We start from the raw sequence: 20,145 nt of genomic DNA on the forward strand, positions 1-20,145 counted from the left end.
ATACATTTTCTTTTATGATATGTCTCTCTCAAAATCTTGGTGTTTACTATATTATATAAACTCTTTGTATAATGAGAGCTGTTTTTCCTATTTTGCTTTAAATATTTCCCCCAAATTCCTTGTTGTTGTTTGTTGTTGAGTCGCTAAGTTGTGTCCGACTCTTTTGCAACCCCATGAACTATAGCCCACCAGGCTTCTCTGTCCATGGGGTTTCCCAGGCAAGAATACTGGAGTGGGTTGCCATTCCTTTCTCCAGGGGATCTTCCCGACTCAGGGATCGAACCCAAGTCTCCCGTGTTGCAGGTGGATTCTTTACCACTGAGCCGGATTCCTTGCCTTTTAAAATGTGTGTCGGTGTGTTGGCATTCTACTTTAGCATGGAGTCTTGCAAGATAACCAGGTTTCAGAAAGTAAAATATAACCAAGAGAAGGAACTCAAAGCTGGCATACATACTTTCCCCATCTGTTTCAGTGGAGGCTGGCCTTGGACTATTTCAGAGTCCCCCGTCCCTGACATGTTAGGTCATCAACCCTTGTGTGGGAAGGACTGCTGCTTAGATAGAATAAGGCGGTCTGGTTCTAGTCCTAAACCAGCTGTTGTCCAGACACATGCCCTTGATGGGAACTTCAGCTCGTCAACCTCAGTTTCTTCATCTGTGACGTGGTAGATCTTAGAAGGATAACTTTTCGGGTACGGGAGGGGCTGGTCGGTGGTTGTGCACACCCAAGATGAAGAATCATATTGACCACATCGATTCTTCTACCTCTCACTGCAGGGTTTTGGGAGTCCCAGCACTGTGACACTTCCTGAAACCTTGCTGTTTGTGTCCACATTGGATGGAAGTCTGCATGCCGTCAGCAAGAGGACAGGCTCCATCAAATGGACTTTAAAGGAAGGTAATTGGGATTTGTCCTGGGGTGACATGGACATTTGCTCAGCTGCTTCCAAGGAAACATTCCAGAAAAAGAGAGAAACAGTTATACATGATTTTAATAAACTAAAAAAGGATAACAGTCAAAGAGAAGAGATGAAGTGTACACAAAGGGTATGTTTATAACTCAAATTGTGATTATCCACTCAGGGCATCAGTTGAGACAAGCTTTATCTTTTTTATTATTATTATTTTTTTCACAGTTGTCTAGATTTTGTGTATAAATGGCTCTAGGCTTTTCTATGAATAGTTCTGGCTGGTTGGTCTTTACAAAGACATGCTACATTAATTTTTTTTAAGTTCTAATGATTAGAGTCTTGTAATCATAATTATAAGAAGCTATCTTCTCTAACCTCAAATTACTCATTTTGTTTTTATAGAGGCTAGAATGGCTGAGGGCTGCAGGATTTGACATTCATCCAAGTCAGTCACTTTATTAGCTCTGTACATTGAGGGAAGTGGAAGGCAGAGGCTGTTTCTCATTTACTCTACCAAGCTTCCATTTATGATCTTGTGTTCCTGGTGATGGTGGGCAGCATGGACTCCCTACAGCTGGGAAATCGTATTCAGTTCCCAAAGTAATCTTCCTGGATAAAAGCCAGGCAAATCCCAGGATTGGGGGCTTTCAGAGTCATCTCTTTTATTCCATCCTATCGTAATTCTCCTTTGGCCATAAATTCAGGTCTGACTGGTATGTTCTCTTTCATCACTAAGCCATGACTCAGTATTCTCTTGAACACAGCAAATGTTTTTCCTTCATTAATAAAATGTTCCAAAACAGTGTTTTTAGTTGGAAATATATTAGCACATATCAGAAGGTCACGCACCATCTTGTCCATTCAGCAGCAAACCAGGTTGCCATCCGCAGATGCTGGCAGGTAGGTAACCACAGACTGCCCTGCCTCACCTGTCCGGGCCAGCTTGGATCAGCAAGGACTTTAAGTGACGGAAAGGACCAGGTCCCTCAGGAGCGAGAGCCCACAGCAAGATGGGAGAGCCCAGTGTTGGCAGTATATTATAGGCTCTCCGAATATTATGTGTGCTTTCATGTTTAAGCAGCGTTCTTTATATTTCAGAATGTCTGATTTTGTCCAGAGATGAAAATCAACAAGTCACAAAAGGATTGAGATAAATATTTTTGCTGTTAAATATGAGGGCTGGTCCCTCAGTTTCAGTATTCCCAGGCACGACATCTTTGCCCCCAAGCCACTTCATTCTTCTGCTTTGCTTTTTCCTGCGTGTATTTTTTTAGATAGTAGCCTTGCCTATAGCCAGCAACACTGTGCCCTGCCTTGTTTGTTGCTGAGCCAAACATAAGAGACAATCTGTTCTCTCCTGTAATTTAGAGCTGAAAGAACCTGCCTCCTTTTACTTATTTGTTTGTTTATTTTTTAAAGATACTTTAAAAATATTTGTTTAGCTGCCTCGGGTCTCAGTTGTGGCACGTGGGGCCTTTTACGGTGGTGCACGGGCTTAGTGGCCCCGCGGCATGTGTGATCTTAATTTCCACGGATGGAACCTGTGTCCCCTGCGTTGGCAGGCGGATTCTCAGCCACTGGACCACCAGGGAAGTCCCTTGTCTCCTTTTAAGTTTAATGCAAGTTTAGAGAACTCGAAACTCTATCTGTGAAAGCTACTGTATGGGGCACAAAGAGGAAAAAGACAGCCCCTACCCTCAAGGAGCCCACCGTCGGGAGGGAGACCTGACAAGCACACAGAAGTTCAGCAGGGAAGCAGCCTTGTAACCACCGCAGAGAGGTGCTAGGAAGCTGTTCCAGCTGGGCCGGGAAAGGCTCCGTGTGCGGAGCTGAGCCTTGGAGGATGCATCACACTGCAGTCGGGTGGAAGCCTGGCCGGGAACAAAGGCACCATCTGGGGTGTGGGGACAGGTCTGGTTTGGGAGGGGCTTAGCAATGGAGGTGGAGGGAGGCAGACAGAGGGGATGTTGAGGCCTGTGGCAGCTCTGAGGCATTTGTACTTGAGGGACCAGGAAGTTGGGAGCCATCGACACGCCTGAGCAGGTGAGTGACTCAACAGGTGTTGCCGCTTCCAAATTAATCCAGCAGCAGTGTGTGCGACTAGAGACAGAGGCAGACCTGAGGAAGGGAAAAGGGAAGAGGAAGGATGGGAGGCCTGCCAGAAGTAGAATCGGGGAACCCAGCAACTGGTTAGGTAGGCAGAGCAGGCAGGAGTTAAAAGACACATGTGGGCAGAATTAGAGAAAGTTGATTAAGACCTAAGAATTTCAAGTAATGAAATTCGGTTCGATTTAATTCAGTGAAATTTCAGTTATATTCTAAGTCTCATCGTTTTTCTGAGAATAAATTGGCTGATTTTAGCTAAATTCAGCCCTGGCTAGTATTGGTATCCACCCCCCGCTTTTTTTTTTTTTTTGGCTGTGTAGCTTATGGGATCTTAGGTCCCCAATCAGGGAGTGAACCCATTCCGTCTGCAGAGGAAGCATGGAGTCTTAACCACTGGACCACCAGGGAATTCCTTCTCTCTCTGTATATTTTTATGCAAAGATTAAAGATGGTAACGTATAGAGACCCTGAATTTTAAATTTAATTTTAATTTTGCAATTATAACTAAAGATTTCAAAACCATTAATATGTAAATGAAAAAAACCCTAAGATCATGACATCTGGTCCCATCTTTTCATGGCAAATAGAAGGGGAAAACATGGAAGCAGTGACAGATTTTCTTTTCTTGGGCTCTAACATCACTGCGGATGGTGACTACAGCCATGAGATTAAAAGGTGCTTGCTCCATGGAAGGAAAGATATGACAAACCTAGGCAGTATTAAAAAGCAAGTGACATCACTTTGCTGACAAAATTCCATGTAGTCAAAGCTATGGTTTTTCCAGTAGTCATGTATGGATGTGAGAGTTGGACCATAAAGAAGGCTGAGCACTGAAGAATTGATGCTTTCGAATTGTGGTGTTGGAGAAGACTCTTGAGAGTCCCTTGGATGGCAAGGAGATCAAGCCCATCACTTCTAAAGGAAATCAACCCTGAATATTCATTGAAAGGACTGAAGCTGAAGCTCCAATATATTGGCCACCTGACGTTAAGAGCCAACTCTTTGGTTCTCCAACCCCGATGCTGGGAAAGATGGAAGGCAAAAGGAGAAGGGAGCAGCAGAGGATGAGATGGTTAGATAGCTTTACTGACTCAATGGAGGTGAATTTGAGCAAGCTCTGGGAGACAATAGAAAACAACAGCAACAATACATAAGTAGATTTATAAATGTATCCAGCTACTCTTCTAGACCCTGAAAATACAGCAGAATCCTTGCCCTCATGGAGCTTTCATTCTATGGGGGAATCAGATAAGGAGATAAAGTACACGGTGGCAATAAGAGCTGTGGAGGCTACTGCACCAGTCCAGGCAGGGGAGGTTGTGGGCTTGGGCCTGAGTGGCCGCGGTGAGTCAGATTGAAATGGAAGAAACTTGCTGATGCAAACAGACACCTCTAAGTCATCAAACTGGGGTTCTGCAGAACACTTACCTATTATTCCATTTTGTGGTTTCCTAACTGTTTACTTTTTTCAGGGACCAAGAAACTGGGAGTGTTTTGTTTTTTTTTTTAATTTTTATCCACAGAATGATTTTGGCAGGTGCTTTTGTTCCTCAACCAAACATGTGTTGCTGTTCCCAGAAATGGAGATTTCTCACATCACAGCAGCAAACTCCACTTAGTACAGAAAACAAGTTCTGTTTGTTTTCGGAAACAGATTTGAGTCCTGGCATTTTCCCGTAGGTGTGATCCCAATAAGCTGTGATTTTGTAACTGCAGCAGCACCACTGTCTGTCTCTGAAATTTCACCACTGAACATGACTGAGTGTGTTTCATTTCTGCACTCCCAGCCCAGACTCAAACCGAGAATGTTGCTGTCATGTTCTGGGTTAGATTCGTTTCACAAAGCTTGCCTTGGCCTGGTGGAGATAAAGGACTCTCTTTGGTATTGCCATGGCTGGTGAGTCTGACACTCAAATCTTCATCAAACTGCAGATGGTTCTGTAGCAAACCCACTCCCATTCCCTTCCATCTCCTTTCCTGTAATAGGTCCAGAGGACTAGGTCTAATTTAGAACCATATCTTTAAAAAAACAAACATTTATTTATTTGGCTGCTTGGGGTCTTAGTTGTGGCACACAGCATCTTTTAGTTTCAGCATTAGAGCTCTTAGTTCCGGCGTGTGGGATCTAGTCCCCTGACCAGGGATCGAACCCAGGCCCCCTACACTGGGAGTGTGGAGTCTTAGCCACGGAACCACCAGGGAAGTCCTTAGAACCATTCTTTACTAACTATAGAAATGTGCTACCCTTGTAGCCAGAGAGGTCCAAACTCCTGAGATGCCCCCTAAATGATTAATATTGGGAATTTCTTACGAGGGAAGGATTAAAAACAAAATTAGTTATTTGAAGCCTGAAGAACATCTTCTCCTGTGAATTTCCAACCCTGTGCCTCTGTTCGTAGTTCCTATCTGTGCTGACAGTTATGGGCCACCCAGGCTAGAAAAGAGTGATGCTCTGCCCCTTGGTCACCCAGTCCCGCCACATGGACTCATGGAGGGTCTCCCAAACCTGACCCCTCCTCCTGGTCCCCCTTGCCAGTGTCTTAGCCCAGCTCTCAACGTGTACTTCCTGGATCCATGCACAGCTTGCTGACCACCATCCCCGCTTCCCGCCTCACGCTCCCCATCACCCAGCACGCGGCCGGTGGACACACCCTCTGAAGCGACTGCCCAGACCATGCTGCACCTCTGCTGAAAGGCATGTTGTCCATCATGGTGCTACTCTGCGTTGGTCTGCCCACCCGTGTTCCTCGCCCACGAGGAGAGAAGTACCAAAGGGAGCGGAAGCCTCATTCCTGGGGGGTTGGACTTCTCAACAGTTGGCCCTTCCCCACAGTCAGCTGGAGAAGCACCGGGCCCCAGAGTGAGGTCGAAGCTCCTGATTACACCTGTCAGCCCCTTCACAGTCGGGCTGTCACCCACCTCTCCAGCCTCAGCTGCCCGTTGCCACCAGCTCTTGGAGACACGGGGCCTTTGCTTATGGCCTCTCCCCACCAGCGGCCCGCAGTGTTGCCCAGGCCCCCTTCCATCCATTAAGACCCCTTCACAGCTCACCTCCTGGACTGCTGCTGCAGGGTGAACCCCTCCCTCATCAGGCTCCAGAGGAGCTCGCTGAAGCCTCTGTACCGGCACTTCCTGCTTCCTGTGAACTTTTGGCTATGTTTGTCCTCCTAGTGGATTTCTAACTCCTTGAAGGAGGGGGTCTCAGTAAACTTCTAAGACACCCAGTGCCAGCTCAGGCCCCAGGGAGAAGTGGGCGAGGCGGGCTTTGCCTCCCCAGGATCCGTCATCACGGAAGTTTCCAGTTCCAGTTTCTGATCTTGAGCTGCACGTGGCTTTTCATGACTTTCTGCAGTTGGTTTTCTCTCCTGTTCTTCAGGCAGGGTTCGTGTTGCCCTGGAGTGTCAGTGAGCCACCCTCAGAGGCTTGAGAGAAAACTCTGTGTGACACTCAAGAGAAGGGAGGTTGGGAAAGGGGGCGATGTTTCGTTAGTAGTTCTAATCTATTTTCTCTTAAGGAATTTTCTAGGCTTAAGATATGCCATCACTGCCTTTCCCTAATTGCTGAAGCACAGAAAAGTGTTTATTTGTTCTCCATTGTTTTGGAGGATAAAAATTAAGTTTCTGAGAGGGGCTGTGAGAGAAGCTTTTCTGCTTTTGAGTCTCTTGAAAAAGTATTTTCTTTTTTTGAGTGTATTGATTTTTATCAAGAGAGTCTAAACATACACAGACAAAGAGATGATGATCTAATGAACACTCTTGTACCCATCACCAGCTGGTGCACAGCCTCGTGTATCTGTGCCCCCATTCACGTCCCTCCCACATGCCTGGGGTTTGCCTCGGAGCAATATGTCTCATGGCATGGAAGGGCTCTTGGAAATAGTGGTCATGGGACGTCCCTGGTGGTCCAGCGGTTAAGACTCAGTGTTTCCATTGCAGGGGACTCAGATTCGATCCTTGGTTAAGAAACTAAGATCCCATATGCTATGCAGCATGGCCAAAAAAAAATAGTGATGTCGCACACAGTAGCATAGATTTCAGCTCCCGTGGGCATTCTCTGCAGCGTTGCTTGGTGTGTTTCGGAATACAGTTGTGAATACTGAAGCTGAGAATAAAAGGCCAGTTTGGGCTGTGACTTATTTACCATCCTCTTACTTGCCTTTGGGTGAACACTCTCATCGCTCCAGAACTGAACTCTGTGAAGTTAGTGACATCCTGAGAGGCACTGGGGCAGAGTCCCAAGCACTAAGTCGTCTTGTCCTCCTTCACATTTGGTTATAGCTTGAATTCCTTCACGGTTGGTTGTAGCAGGGTGTGTTTTTCGGCCTGAGTTACTTCCGCCAAGGCAAGGATGAGTGAGACCTTAGAATTCGACAGCCTTTGGTACCATGGCTGGTTTTTCAGATTATGTTGGTATTTCTACAGGATTCTCTTCATCAAACATGACATTTGGTGATTTGCAGAGATTGTCGTTGTGTGGTTGCTAAGTCATATCTGACTCTTTTGTGACCCTGTGGACTGTAGCCCACCAGGCTTCTCTGTCCATGGGATTCTCCAGACAAGAATAGGGGGGAGGGTTGCCATTCCCTTCTCCAGGGGAGCTTCCTGACCCAGGGTTCAAACCCAAGTCTCCTGCTCTGGCAGGTGGGTTCTTTACTGCTGAGCCACCAGGGAACCCCTTGTAGAGATTACCCTGAAAGCAAGCTTATGACATCCTCCCCCTAGTTCTGATAAAATTTGGAATTTCACTGTGGATTTTAAGAGCTTCTGAGCAGAGATCTATTTTAAAACGCTCTTGTCATGAAAGCTGAACCTTGAGGAAACTTTTAGACTTGCTGCCCTACAACTTGGACCTGACAACTTTCATGGGAGTTTAGGGCACAGATTACCCAAGTTCCTTCCCTCTGGAGGAAGGAAATGAGCCGCCGTTGGGGAGAAGGAGTCCCTAATTGGTTCACTTGAGTGCATGGACCATATTGAGGAGACTTAAGTTTTGAGTTAAGGTGTGGGAGTGGTGAATGACCTTGTTTCTACCAATAATTTTTATTTTTAAAAAAAGGGTATTAGACCTTTAAGCATTTTCTTGAGGAAATGGCAGCTTTTTGCATGCAGACTAACCAAGTTAGCTTCACTGTCAATTGGGATTAAAATCTCCATGTTCTCTTAAACTCATTCCATTTCTTCACTTCATTTTTCTGATTGGGACTAAGTCCTGTTGATGTTTTTTTTCCCTCCTGTTTGGTTCTGACCACCCCTCCTTTCCCCACCCCACCCCCAAACTGTCTCAGACCGTCTTACTGGGGTTATGGCGTTGCCTTCCTCACTACCCGTTGGTTTTTTCTTTATTTGTTTTCTTCTTGCTGTTGCTTTTTTGGCTGCACCGTGTGACATATGAAATCTTAGTTCCCCAATCAGGGATCGAAGGCTCTCACCTCTGCATTGGAAATGCAGAGCCCTGACCACTGGGCCACCAGGGACATCCCCCTCTCTACCCTCCCTTTGTGCTTCCTCCTCCTCTCTCACATCCCCTTTTGTCCCCTGGTGCCTGCCTGTCTTCACCTGCCTTCAGAGTCTTGTACCACGTTTCTCTTCTTCTCAAACGCCTCCAGCTGCTTCCTCCTAGTGCCCACCGCACCACATCCCAAGGTTTCACCCCTTTCTTCTCCACAGTCTCTCTGCCTACCGTCCACCCTTTCCCGTTTTCTCTTAGAAGGAAGGAGGCTCTCAAAGACTGGGTATACAGGGAGGCTTACAGGGAGCATAGAGCAGCTGGGACTTCATCTGTGGCCTTTCAGTCCTTAAATCTCTTTCAGGAGGGCCAACCCAGGACATTTCTGGTCACTGCTAGAGGTGCACTGAGAAGGGTCTGGTTTGCAGAGTTTCTAGCCAACAAGACATCTTACTTGCACCTGGAGAGGTCTTCCAGTCAGAGAGGAGGCTGGTTTGTGTCTTTTCCTATTTATGTATTTATTTGGCTGCATCAGGCCTTAGTTGCGGCATGGGGGATCTCTCGCATCAAATGTGGGATTTCTGCTGCTGCTGTTGTTATAGTACACAGACTCTAGTTGCAGCACGCAGGCCCTCTAGTTGTGGCTCGAGGGCTTAGTTGCCTTGCAGCATGTGGGTTCTTAGTTCCTTGACAGGGATCAAGCCCACGTCTGTGGCATTGCAAGGCGGACTCTTAACCAATGGGCCACCAGGGAGGTCCTGAGGCTGTTTTTTGTCTTTGATATTTATTCGGCTGCATCTGTGCCTAGTTGCCGCATGCAGGGTCTCAGGTCACATGGGATCCTTCCTTTCGGCGCCTGGACTCTACCTGTGGCTCTCGGGCTCCAGAGCGTGTGGGCTCGTAGTTGCTCTGAGGTGTGTGGGAACCTTAGTCGCGACCTGGAACTGAACCCAAGTCCCCTGCATTGCAAGGCAGATTCTTAACCACCGGACCACCAGGGAAGCTCTGGGGCTGGTTTTAAATGCAGGCTGCGTCGGGGCAGCGGGGAGGTGGTGCTTTGGAGAGAGGATGAGAAGGAGCAGGGCAGTAAAGCCCGCACCCACCTACATTCCACCGGAGAAGCAATGTGTTCCAGAAATATTGGTGCTCATCTAGGGATGGGGAAGGATCCCATAGGGCTCCTGAGCTCCAGTCTGATGGGCAGCCTGTTCTTGCAGCCTCTGTAATCAAAGCGATCTGATTTCTTCCCACGTGAGAGTGAGTCGGCCCAGAGTCACCTGCAGAGAGAGGCCATCTGCCCCAAACTCTGGTCTGAAGCAGTTAACTCAAATGGTGACTGACTTCACCGGAGAGATTTTTCTCTGTTGAGGGAAGCCTGAAATGGTGCTGACAGGGTCCTTCATGCTCCTCCCCTGGGCTTCTCTTCTCTCCTCCAGCCCTGGGACATTATAGGATCAGGCTGTCAAAGTTCATGCTACAGCTGAGGGTGGGCAGGAAGAACAGGTTTTTCTTTGCAGACCCTCCCCGCCACATCCTACCCTACCCCCTCACGCTTCCACTCCCCTCCCAGAAAGGTATTCCTTAAATAGCTCTTTTTTTTTTTAGCTTCTCTTCTTAAATTTTTTTTTTCATTTTAGAAAAACTTCAACATATGCAAAAGTAAAGAGAATAGTATGAAAGCCTCAGATATCCAGCTTCAGTGATGACTCAAACATGACAGTCTGCTCCCCCATCTCCATCATTTGGAAGCAAATGCCATATCATTTTTTTCCCGTAAATTTAAATAATTTAAGTGTGAGTGAACAAACAGAGCTACACCTGGGCAGCTCTTTTTTGCTTTTATCATGTAGGTTTCTGTGTGGAAAAGCCCTTCTCATTGAGATAAACTTATCTGACTGCATTCCATGTGCAATATTGGATATCTTAAATTATCGACTTCCTTACATTCTACAGACAGCTTTACCTGCTGAGTAGGAGGGGAGCGAAGACCCGGGCAGCAGTTACACGGGAGTGCACGTTGTGATTATTCACTGAACTGTCATAAGCCCCAGGCACTTTCCCATGTGTATTTCTCAAGAAACAAAATAGATGGTCCCTGCCCTACAGAGTTCTTAAAATTCAATCCAGCCCCCAGATCTTTGAGAACCAGAGAGGCCGCATGCAATTAAGTACCTGTCGCCTGAGAAATGTGCTAAGCGCCAAGTGCAGTGGGCGCTCAGTTTCTGATTTCCTGGAGAAAGGGGCATTTGCAGGCCGGGCAGAGGTAGACAGAGCTGGGGCCAGTGATGGTGACCTCAGAGACAGACAGGAAGGCACCGGCTGGGTTCTGGAAAGGGTTGCGATGGAGAAGAATTAGGCCCAGGTTTTGCAGAGCCTTGAATGCTGAAGGCCTATGGTTCCCCCATGTGCTGAGGGGCCCTAGGCACACAGTCAGCTCTCAGGGCATGGTAGCTAAAGTTTTAGGCTTTAAGAGAAACACAGCAGTCCCCACACGTGTTGAGCCTTAGTAGCTTCGGCGTTAGATTGCACTGCTTTCCTTTCAAGGAAGTGTCTGCCCAGCTGAGTTGGGGGCCTTTGCTGTGATGCATTTCAATTGCCACTGGAGGGAATTCCAGTGTTAGGGCTCCGAGATCTCACTCCCAAGACCATGGGTTCAGTCCCTGATCTGGGAACTAAATCCCACAAGCTGTGTGGTGTAGCCAAATAACACAACCAAAAAGACTCAAATGGACGCGTTTAGGAAAGGTGCAAAGGAGAGTTTGGCATGCTTACAGGCAGAGGAAGGAGTTATCCGGAAGGACTTGAAGACCCCTGGGAGACAGAATACTGGGGGTTCTAGATGTGTGAGTGTGAAGTATCTGTGAAGGTGAAAGTGTGTCCTTTTATAGAAATATGCAGGGTAGCGTGGGGTTGGCAAACCTGGAGGACGAGGGGTAGGAAGTTTCTGAGTTCCCCTGTGCCACAGAGAGGGGAGTCCTGTGCAGAGAGGAAGGGGCCTGGAGGCAAGGCATGAAAGTCTGAAACACCAGCTGTGAGGAACAGAACAGGAAGTAGATAAACATATCTCCTATGACTCGGGGCCCAGCTGGCCAGGGTTACATTCTGCTATCTCCACAAGTGATTATGGTGTTTTCTTCAGCAGTGCTCAGAAGACTGAGGAGGAGGAGAGGGGATTGCCCAGTGGATTCTGGGTGGAGGGTTGATGGATTATAGAATGGTCAGCGATGGATATACAGGCAGGGCAAGAGTAGAAGTAGGAGGGAAACTAATATTTGTTGATAATATATATTTGTAAATATACTGAACACCTCTCATGTGCCAGGCACTATTTTTTTTTGGGGGGGGGGCTGTGCTGGGTGTTTGTTGCGGCTCATGGGCTCTTCATTGTGGCTTTTGGGCTTAGCTGCTCCATGGCACATGAGATCTTAGTTCCCCAACGCAGGAATCAAACCTGTGTTCCCCATGTTGGAAGGCAAATTCTCAACCACTGTACCAGTGGTTAAGAAGTACCCAGGGAAGTACTTGGAAAGGACCCAGGATGTCGGGGGTATGTTGTTGTTCAGTCGCTAAGTCGTGTCCCACTCTTTGCAGCCACATGGACTGCAGTGCGCCAGGCTTCCCTGTCCTTCACCATCTCCTGGAGTTTGCTCAAACTCATGTCCATTGAGTCATAAGTGATGCCATCCAAACATCTCATCCTCTGTCATCCCCTTCTCCTCTTGCCCCCAACCTTTCCCAGCATCAGAGTCTTTTCCAATGAGTCAGCTCTTTGCATCAGGTGGCCAAAGTATTGGAGCTTCAGCATCAGTCCTTCCAGTGAGTATTCAGGGATGATTTCCTTTAGGATTGACTGGTCAGATCTCCTTGCTGTCCAAGGGGCTCTCAAGAGTCTTCTCCAGCACCACAGTTTGAAAGCATCAATTCTTCAGTGCTCAACCTTCCTTATGGTCCAGCTCTCACATCTGTACGTGACTACTGGAAAAACCATAGCTTTGACTATGTGGACCTTTGTTGGAAAACTGCAGAAGATAAATCCCAGCCCCCACGGATCTTATAGTGACCAGAGTCAGACATTTAAAAAGTAAAATACATAGCAATTCAGAGGTAGTCAGTGTCATGGAGAAAAATCAAGCAGGGAAAAGAGTAGGGGATCCTGGGGGCGGGTAGGAAGTGGTCATGGAAGGCCTCTCTGAGATGGTGACATTTGATCCAAGACCTTGGCACAGGGAACAGTATACGAAAAGGCCCCAAGGCAGGTTTAGACTTGGCAGTAGTCCAGGAGTAGCCTGTATTCCAGCATGGCTGTAACAGAGTAAGGAAGAAATCATGGGGGACTGCCAGGGTGGGTGTGGGAGGGTGGGGTTGCATGGATTCACAGATATTCACTGGGGGAACATTGGCCTCTACTGGGCAACAAAATACCCATCAGTGGATTGTGAGTGGCAGAGAGGCGTTATCTGATTTATGTCTTCGAAGCATCACTCTTCTATGTCAAGTCACTGACTTACAATCTTAAGATATATTTAACCTTATTTAATCAACATAAATTTGCCCCTCGAGTTTGGTGTTATTATCTCTATCTCTTTATTTTTTTCTTTACTGACAAGGAAACTGAGGCTCAGAGAGGCTAAGTAACTTTGCTGAGGTCACTCGGCTGGTGAGTGGCAGAGCTTGGATTTAATCCTAGGTTTTTCTGATCCCAAAGGGCACACAGACTAGGAGAAAAGGGAGCTCTTGAAAGACAAGCGGTTCCAGTGATACTGAAAAGATGCTGGAAGTAGGAAAAAGAGTGATGAAATAGACCAGAGAGTCTGACATCCGATGGCAGGTTCTGCAGGGGAAATGAGTGTCAGCAGTGTGGTCTGAGGACTGCCTGTCTCCTAGGAGAACAGGGTAGCCAAGCCAGTCCGGAGAGAATGATGGAGGGTGTGATTTGGGCAAGTGGTGGTTAAGGTGCTGGCAGGAGATGATGGAAATGTCCAGTGGGTCCAGAAAGAAGAGTTTGAGAGACGGGGACCTAGAATTTCCTCGTTGTGATTATGGTTGAAACTACAGAGATGAGTGTGCTCTCTCAGAGAACTGAGATGAGAGCCAGGAAAAGTTCTTCCCTGTTGGAGTAAGAAGAGGGAGGGAGAGGGGAGAGGAGTAGACGGGAGAGAGATGAGTGAAAAATCTGGTAGTATTGCAGGGCCAGGAAGTGGAGAGACTGGGGGAGGGGAGGGTCGAACCCCGCAGCGGGGGCAGCAGCAGGCATGTGGGATTGCCCCCAGGGTGGTGAAGCAGCTGGAAGAGTAGAGCTGTGGGTGCTGATGGACAGAGACCTCGAGGCCCAGGGCTCAAGAAGGGAGCAGAGTCCAGTGTGCAGTCAGGGCCCAGTGCAGAGGAGAAGGTAGGAGGTTCGGGAGAGGATGGTGAAAAAGGTATTCTTGGAAAGATGAAAACTCACTTCTTTTGGAAATAAACATGTTTACGTCTATCTTGGGTCATTTCTGCCTCGGGTTGAAAAGGAGGATTCCATCAGCACAGCACAGGAGCCATGCATGTCACCGCACCTCGCCAGGTTTCTTCCGGAGTAAATCAGGCCTGAAATGGACCCGCCAGGGGAGCCGAGTCCAGTGGCCTCTCCCAGGGGAGAAGTGGGCAGATCTGTTTCTGTCTTGATCTTGGAGACCAAACACTGATTTCAGCTTTTTTTTTTTTCCCTCTTCTGATATCTTTACCTTTCCCTTGAATAACACCCATTTTTACACTGGTTAAGTAACTTTTTTTTTCCCTGCCCTTTCTGAAAGTAAAACAGCTTGGTGAGATGGCTTTCGTCCTTATCGGTTTCCATATAGATAGAGAGGCTTGTTTTGTAGCAGCGTTTGTTTATAGCCTTAGGGTTAGGCCACTGTTTACTTTCACATGAAGGTGACTTTTTTTTTTAAGAGCAAAAATCTTGCCTAAGTCCAGTTCTCGTTATTAAATCCAAAACAACTCCTTTTCATGTTGGGCTTCCATGGCACATTTTCAGCTGATGCTTTTTCCTTTTATTTTGCTGGCTTTTCAAATATTTTTATCCTTTAACCTTTTCTAATATGGAAAATTTCAAGCAGAGATAAAGAGAACAGTAAAATGACAGGCCAGTGTTGTCAATTCTATCTTTAAACATTTATCAACAGGCTGCCATTTTTTGGTCTTAGGTTTCCTTCCCTTGTGTTTTTTTTTTTTATTATTATTACTAATTTATTTATTTTGGCCACATCATGTGGCTTGTGTGATCTTAGTTCCCTGACCAGGGATCGAACCCGTGCCCCCTTGCACTGGGGATGCAGAGTCTTAGCCACTGGAGCACCAGGGAAGTGGTTCAGGATGGAGGGGACACATGTATACCTATGGCTGATTCATATTAATGTGTGGCAAAAACCATCACAATATTGTAATTATCCTCCAATTTCCTGTAGTAGTTGAAAGGAAACCTTAGATTCAAATGATTCTTTAAGAAGAAGAATATGCAGAACAAGGTCATTGTTCCACATCTGCTTGCTGTGACATGCGTGCAGCTCTGCAGATGTTTATTCCAGGGGCCCTATTTTATGAGTGAATGAGAAGGAGCCCCTCTTGGAGGTCATGTCCCCTTAAGCCTAGGAGAAAACGTGGCTCCTCAACCCTGCTGTAGGTGTCCACCCACCCTTCCCTGGCTCCTGCCAGTGGCCTGTGTCTTAACTGCAACCTCTCTGGTGTGGGACACACTTTGGGACCCGAGGCCTCTGTGTCAGATAAGCTGAATAAGCTCTAGAGGATCAGGAAAACCCACAGTGGAGGAGGAGACCCCGAGAGTGAGTAAACACTGACCAGCACAGATAAGCTCAGGAACAGGCACTGAAACCCCCTCAGTGTCCACGTCTTGTTTTGGGTGAACAGCTAGGATTTGGTAGTGTCCTCTTCATCTCTGTTGATCTGTGGCACCTTTAAGTGGCCGGAGCGAATCGAAAGGACGCCTTTCTCCCGCTGTGTTTTCTTGGAAACGTGCCTTCTCGCTCTCCCTGGCGCGCTCAGCTTCTGGGCTGCATTGGAGGCGCTGGGTTATAATTGCTGCTTGTCTGTTTCAGGAGGGCGAGGGCTAGGCACCCTCATTTCCTGTGTCTTGCATCAGTCTGTTTGTCAGAGTGTACCGAGAGGGGATTAATGGGGACGATCACCATGTGCTCGCCAACCGAAAGTTCCTCCTGTTTCCTGAAGTGCTCTTGGTTTTAATGAATTGTTTGTTTGCTGCCCACAGACCACATGTGGTGTGTGCGCCTCCGTTGTTGTGAACACCGGTCTGCCTTCATGTGGGAGCTGGGCCTGCAAAGCAAAGTCAACACATGATAAGGCTTGAAAGGGTTTCCTTCATCTGAGAATCCCAGCTGACCTGGGGAATTAGACAGCTGTCTGTCACCATAAGCAGAGCCTGTATCCAGAGTCACATCACAGCATTTGCTGTCCTCGACCCTAGCTTTGAAGTTTTGTGGGCAGCATGGCTTATAGCCTGTGGGGTCCCAGTGGCTGGAAACACCTCATCGCTGTGTAGTCTCTCGCCTGGGATTTCAGGTCTGTTACAGCACTGCTGGGTCAGTGGCCTCCATCCACCCCGTGGACTCTGGATTGTCCTTGTGATCTGTGCCCAGGAGAAATTCTGTCACTCAGATGACAGCAAATATTGGGTTGGCCAGACAGTTTGTTCGGGTTTTTCTGTACCATCAAGTGGACAAATCTGAACAATCTTTTCAGCCAACTCAATATTAAAACGACCTGAAGGAAAAACTGTGTTTCCTATTTCAAAGGTAATGCCTATTTTTGTAGAAATTTGGGGAAATGTGGAAAAGGTGGGGAAGTCATTTATATTTTCAACAAAGGTAACTTACCACTTTTTTGACCTTTCCATCTCATTTTTTTTTTTAACACACATAGGTTGTTTTTTTTCTCAGCTGCATTAATACTCTAGGTACAATGTTATTTTTTTCTCCTGAACATATATAGTTATAAAACTTTATAAGCCCTTTTAGAAGCTTTAAGAATCTCCCTGCAATTCAGGAGACCTGGGTTCGATTGCTGGATTGGGAAGATCCCCTAGAGAAGGGAATGGCTACCCTCTCCAGTGTTCTTGTCTGGAGAATTCTACGGACCGGGGAGCCTGGCGGGCTACAGTCCATGGGGTTGCAAAGAGTTGGAAATGACTGAGCGACTTTAGAAGTCTTAATTTTCGGCCAAGTGGACATTCCATAATTTAACCACATCTCTGAACAGTTAGGTCATCTGTGATGCTACTGTGAAGATCTTTGTACAGAAAGCATTTTATATACTTTGTGTTGTTTTTAAACCTGACTTTATAGACATGGAATTAATGGATCAAAGGGGATCCAGAAGAATGAACACTCAAAGGCTCTAAAGTCATCATATTGCTACCCCAAAGGGATGTATCCATTTACCAGCCAGTCAAATTCTCATCAACGGCAAAACTGCTTCTTAAGCCACAGTTTTGCTTTCCCAATGGAAATATCTAGCACCACGCCAGGTATCTGACCCAGAGATGGTTTGGGTTTAGAAGGCCTTAATGTGTCGATAGTGACACTGGGACCCACTGTCCACCGTGGGCTGTCACTATGCTTCCTGATATGCCCAGCCTCCAAGTCACAGGCATGTTTCCTGAGGGCAGTTCCATCCTGCCCTCAGCCCCCTCTCCAGTCTCAGCAACGGACCTAAGAGCTTGCACGAGTGATGCGTGTGTGCGTACATGTGTGCATGCGTTCGTGCGTGTGTGTGTACTTCGTCATTAAGTCGTGTCCAACTCTTGTGTTAACCCCATGGACTGTAGCTCACCAGGCTCCTCTGCCCATGGGATTATCCCAGCAATAATACTCAAGTGGGTTGCCATGCTCTCCTCCAGGGGACCTTCCCTACCCAGGGCTTGAACCTGCATCTCCTGTATTGCAGGTGGATTCTTTTTTGCGGAGCCACCAGGGAAGCCCTCCGACCCCCCCGCCCACCCCACCCAGCCCTGCTCCCAAGAGCCTACATTTGTGTTTTTGTGTGAGTTTTCTAAAGTGCCTTCACCTATGTTTTCTCGTGTAGATAAATTTATTGGTCCATCTTGTGAGCTGGTCCTAGGAACTCTAGAAATCTTGACATTTTAGAATCTGTCTGACAATGCCTTTGTTGTTCTTTTGCACAGATCCAGTCCTGCAGGTTCCAACACATGTGGAAGAGTAAGTGTTCTGATTTGCTGCACACTTCCCTTTGATTCATTTTCTGTTTTACTCTGTTTATGAAGCAAGTTGCTGGGAGCACATGTATACATCAATATTAATATTAAGCAGAATAAGAACAAATGACTCATGGGTACTTTGAAAGAAGCCTGTGTTGGGAAAAGGGTGGTCAGTTCCTTGATGGGCGAGGTGGGGAGGCAGGGGTGTTAAAAAGGCTTCTTTGAGATGTAATTTAAGGTGAGTTTTGAGCTTAAGCTTCCAAAGTCCTCAAAAGGGCCCAGGTGTCTTTGGATCTCTGCCCCATTCACTGTGCAAAACTGTGGAGAGGAGACAAGAAAATGGCTTGTTATTAGAGTGTGTGTGTTGGAGTAAAAGTTTGGTTGGCATCTCTAAGAGCCTCAAATGATGCTCTAAACTGGGGACAGAAAAGATTCAGCCAGGGGTTTCTTCGTGACTAGTCGTCATTCAGTTAGCAGGTTGGCAGGTTAGCGTCACAAAAGAACACCTTGAACCTGCTTCCTGAGAAGCAGCTGATGAGAACCTGACCCAACCCCTTGGCAGCTTCTTTCTCATGTCAAGCTTTCAGTGTCTGCTTTTATTGCCTCCTAAAAATAAATGTTTGTGGAACACCAAAGACACATTTGTTCTCCCTGTTTAGGTGCCATGCCACGCTATTAGACATTAATTGTTGAGGTCCTGTATGCAGCTGACTTGGAAACTGAAAAGCAGGCTTGCTGGGTCCTTCCCCCCGTTGTACCTTTAGCCAGCGTGCTTTGACCAAATGATGATTTGCTCTTCTGTGGTTTTGGACTAGTTTTCCACTGCAGGTTGGTTTTTTTTTTTCCCCACGCCAAGTATAGTATAGACCAGGGGTCCCCAGCCTCTGAGATCTAATGCCTGATGATCTGAGGTGGAGCTGATGTAATAATAATAGAAATAAAGTGCATGATAAATGGAATGCACTTGAATCATCCTGAACCACATCCTCCCCCCTACCCACTGCCCCACCGTCCATGGAAAAATTGTCACCTGCAGAACTGGTCCATTGGAGATTACCAGAAGGATATTTTATTATCTGTGGCTAAGATGAAAAAGAAGTGGATGGAATTGTTTTATACACACACACACATGCACACGCACACACCCCTCCCTACCAATCATGGTTTTGCCTGGCTTTGGTATTTTATTCTGTGCCCTGGGCTGTAATCTGTCGCTAATACTTACTGCTTAATCTGCAGGCCTGCCTTCCTCCCAGATCCCAACGATGGCAGCCTGTACACGCTTGGGGGCAAGAACAACGAAGGCCTGACGGTGAGTGTATTTAGCTTCTTGGTGCTCCGGAGGTTCTAGACCCCTGTCTTCAACCACAGCTGTATATCAGGATCGCCTGAGAACTTACAAAAGATTCTGGGATTCTGAATCAGGGGGTCCAGACTGGGGCCTGGGCAGAGGTGTCTTTTCACAGCTCCCTCGATGAGCTTTTAAACGTACAGCCCAGAGTTCAAAAACACTGATCTGTCCTAGCAGTTTCTCAGGGCTCAGCCAGCACACTGGAAGGATGTGGTCTTCCTTCAGGAATAGGGCTCACTTTATCTAGTGATGATTATTATTATTATTATCATTAAAAAATATATATTTTGGCCACCTGGCACGCAAGATCTTAGTTCTCTGACCAGGGATCGAACCCATGCCCCCCGCAGTGGTCGCACCGTCTTAATCTCTGGACCACCGGCGAAGTCCCTAACTTTAGTGATTCTTAATTTGGGGGAGGGGTGTAGTTTGCAACACTGTACACTCTCCCAGTAGACATCCCCTTGGTGGGGGTGGGGGGGGTTATATTCCATTGCTACCTCCATTTGAGAATAGACCTTAAGGTTCACAACCTTAGCTGCACATTGTAATAACCTGGCGATCTCTAAAAAATACTGTCTAGGTCCCAACCCCAAAGTCCCCATTTGATTGACCTAGGTCATCAGGATGTTTTAAAAAAGCTCCCGAGAAAGAGAATGGGCCCACACATATGGTCATCTCCACAGCAGAGGTGTGGAAACTCTGCCCAGAGAGGTGAAGGAATGTGCCCAAGGCCAAAGCACCAGGCGGAGGAGGTGCTCCATGAACCCCCACCTTCCAGAGGCTGCTCTTGCCACCACCCGCAAACCGCTTGGTGTGGTTTAGCAGCTCCAAGAACGTGGTTTCCAGCCTGGGCCTCGAATCAGGAGGCCAAGGTGGCCGCACTCAGCCAGACCCTGCAGACTGGAAAATACTCCAGACTGAAAACCTTGCAACAACATTCTAATCCTCAGAAACATCTGGAAGAAGCCCAGTCAGGACAGCCTCTCTGGGGCATATTTTTTCTGCTAAGGTTTAGTTTAAACATTGGGATGACAGGAAAATCTGCATTATTGGTTCCTGAAAATTCTGTTGACTTTGCTTTCTTGGCAAGAAAGGTGACAGTTG

The 20,145-nt window shown here is 47.1% G+C and overlaps 1 protein-coding gene across 1 annotated transcript in view; it reads left to right on the forward strand.

The window, feature by feature from the left end:
* ERN1 (endoplasmic reticulum to nucleus signaling 1) overlaps positions 1-20,145 on the forward strand; it is an 82,643-nt gene that overhangs the window by 28,852 nt on the left and 33,646 nt on the right. The window contains exons 2-4 of the mRNA XM_010856418.1: positions 777-897; positions 17,655-17,688; positions 18,927-18,999. Of these exons, the coding sequence (XP_010854720.1) occupies positions 777-897; positions 17,655-17,688; positions 18,927-18,999 (228 nt within the window). The remainder of the gene's footprint in view (positions 1-776; positions 898-17,654; positions 17,689-18,926; positions 19,000-20,145) is intronic.

The sequence above is a fragment of the Bison bison genome, unplaced genomic scaffold, assembly GCF_000754665.1.
Source record: "Bison bison bison isolate TAMUID 2011002044 unplaced genomic scaffold, Bison_UMD1.0 scf7180017864371, whole genome shotgun sequence".
Classification (NCBI taxonomy): Eukaryota; Metazoa; Chordata; class Mammalia; order Artiodactyla; family Bovidae; genus Bison; species Bison bison.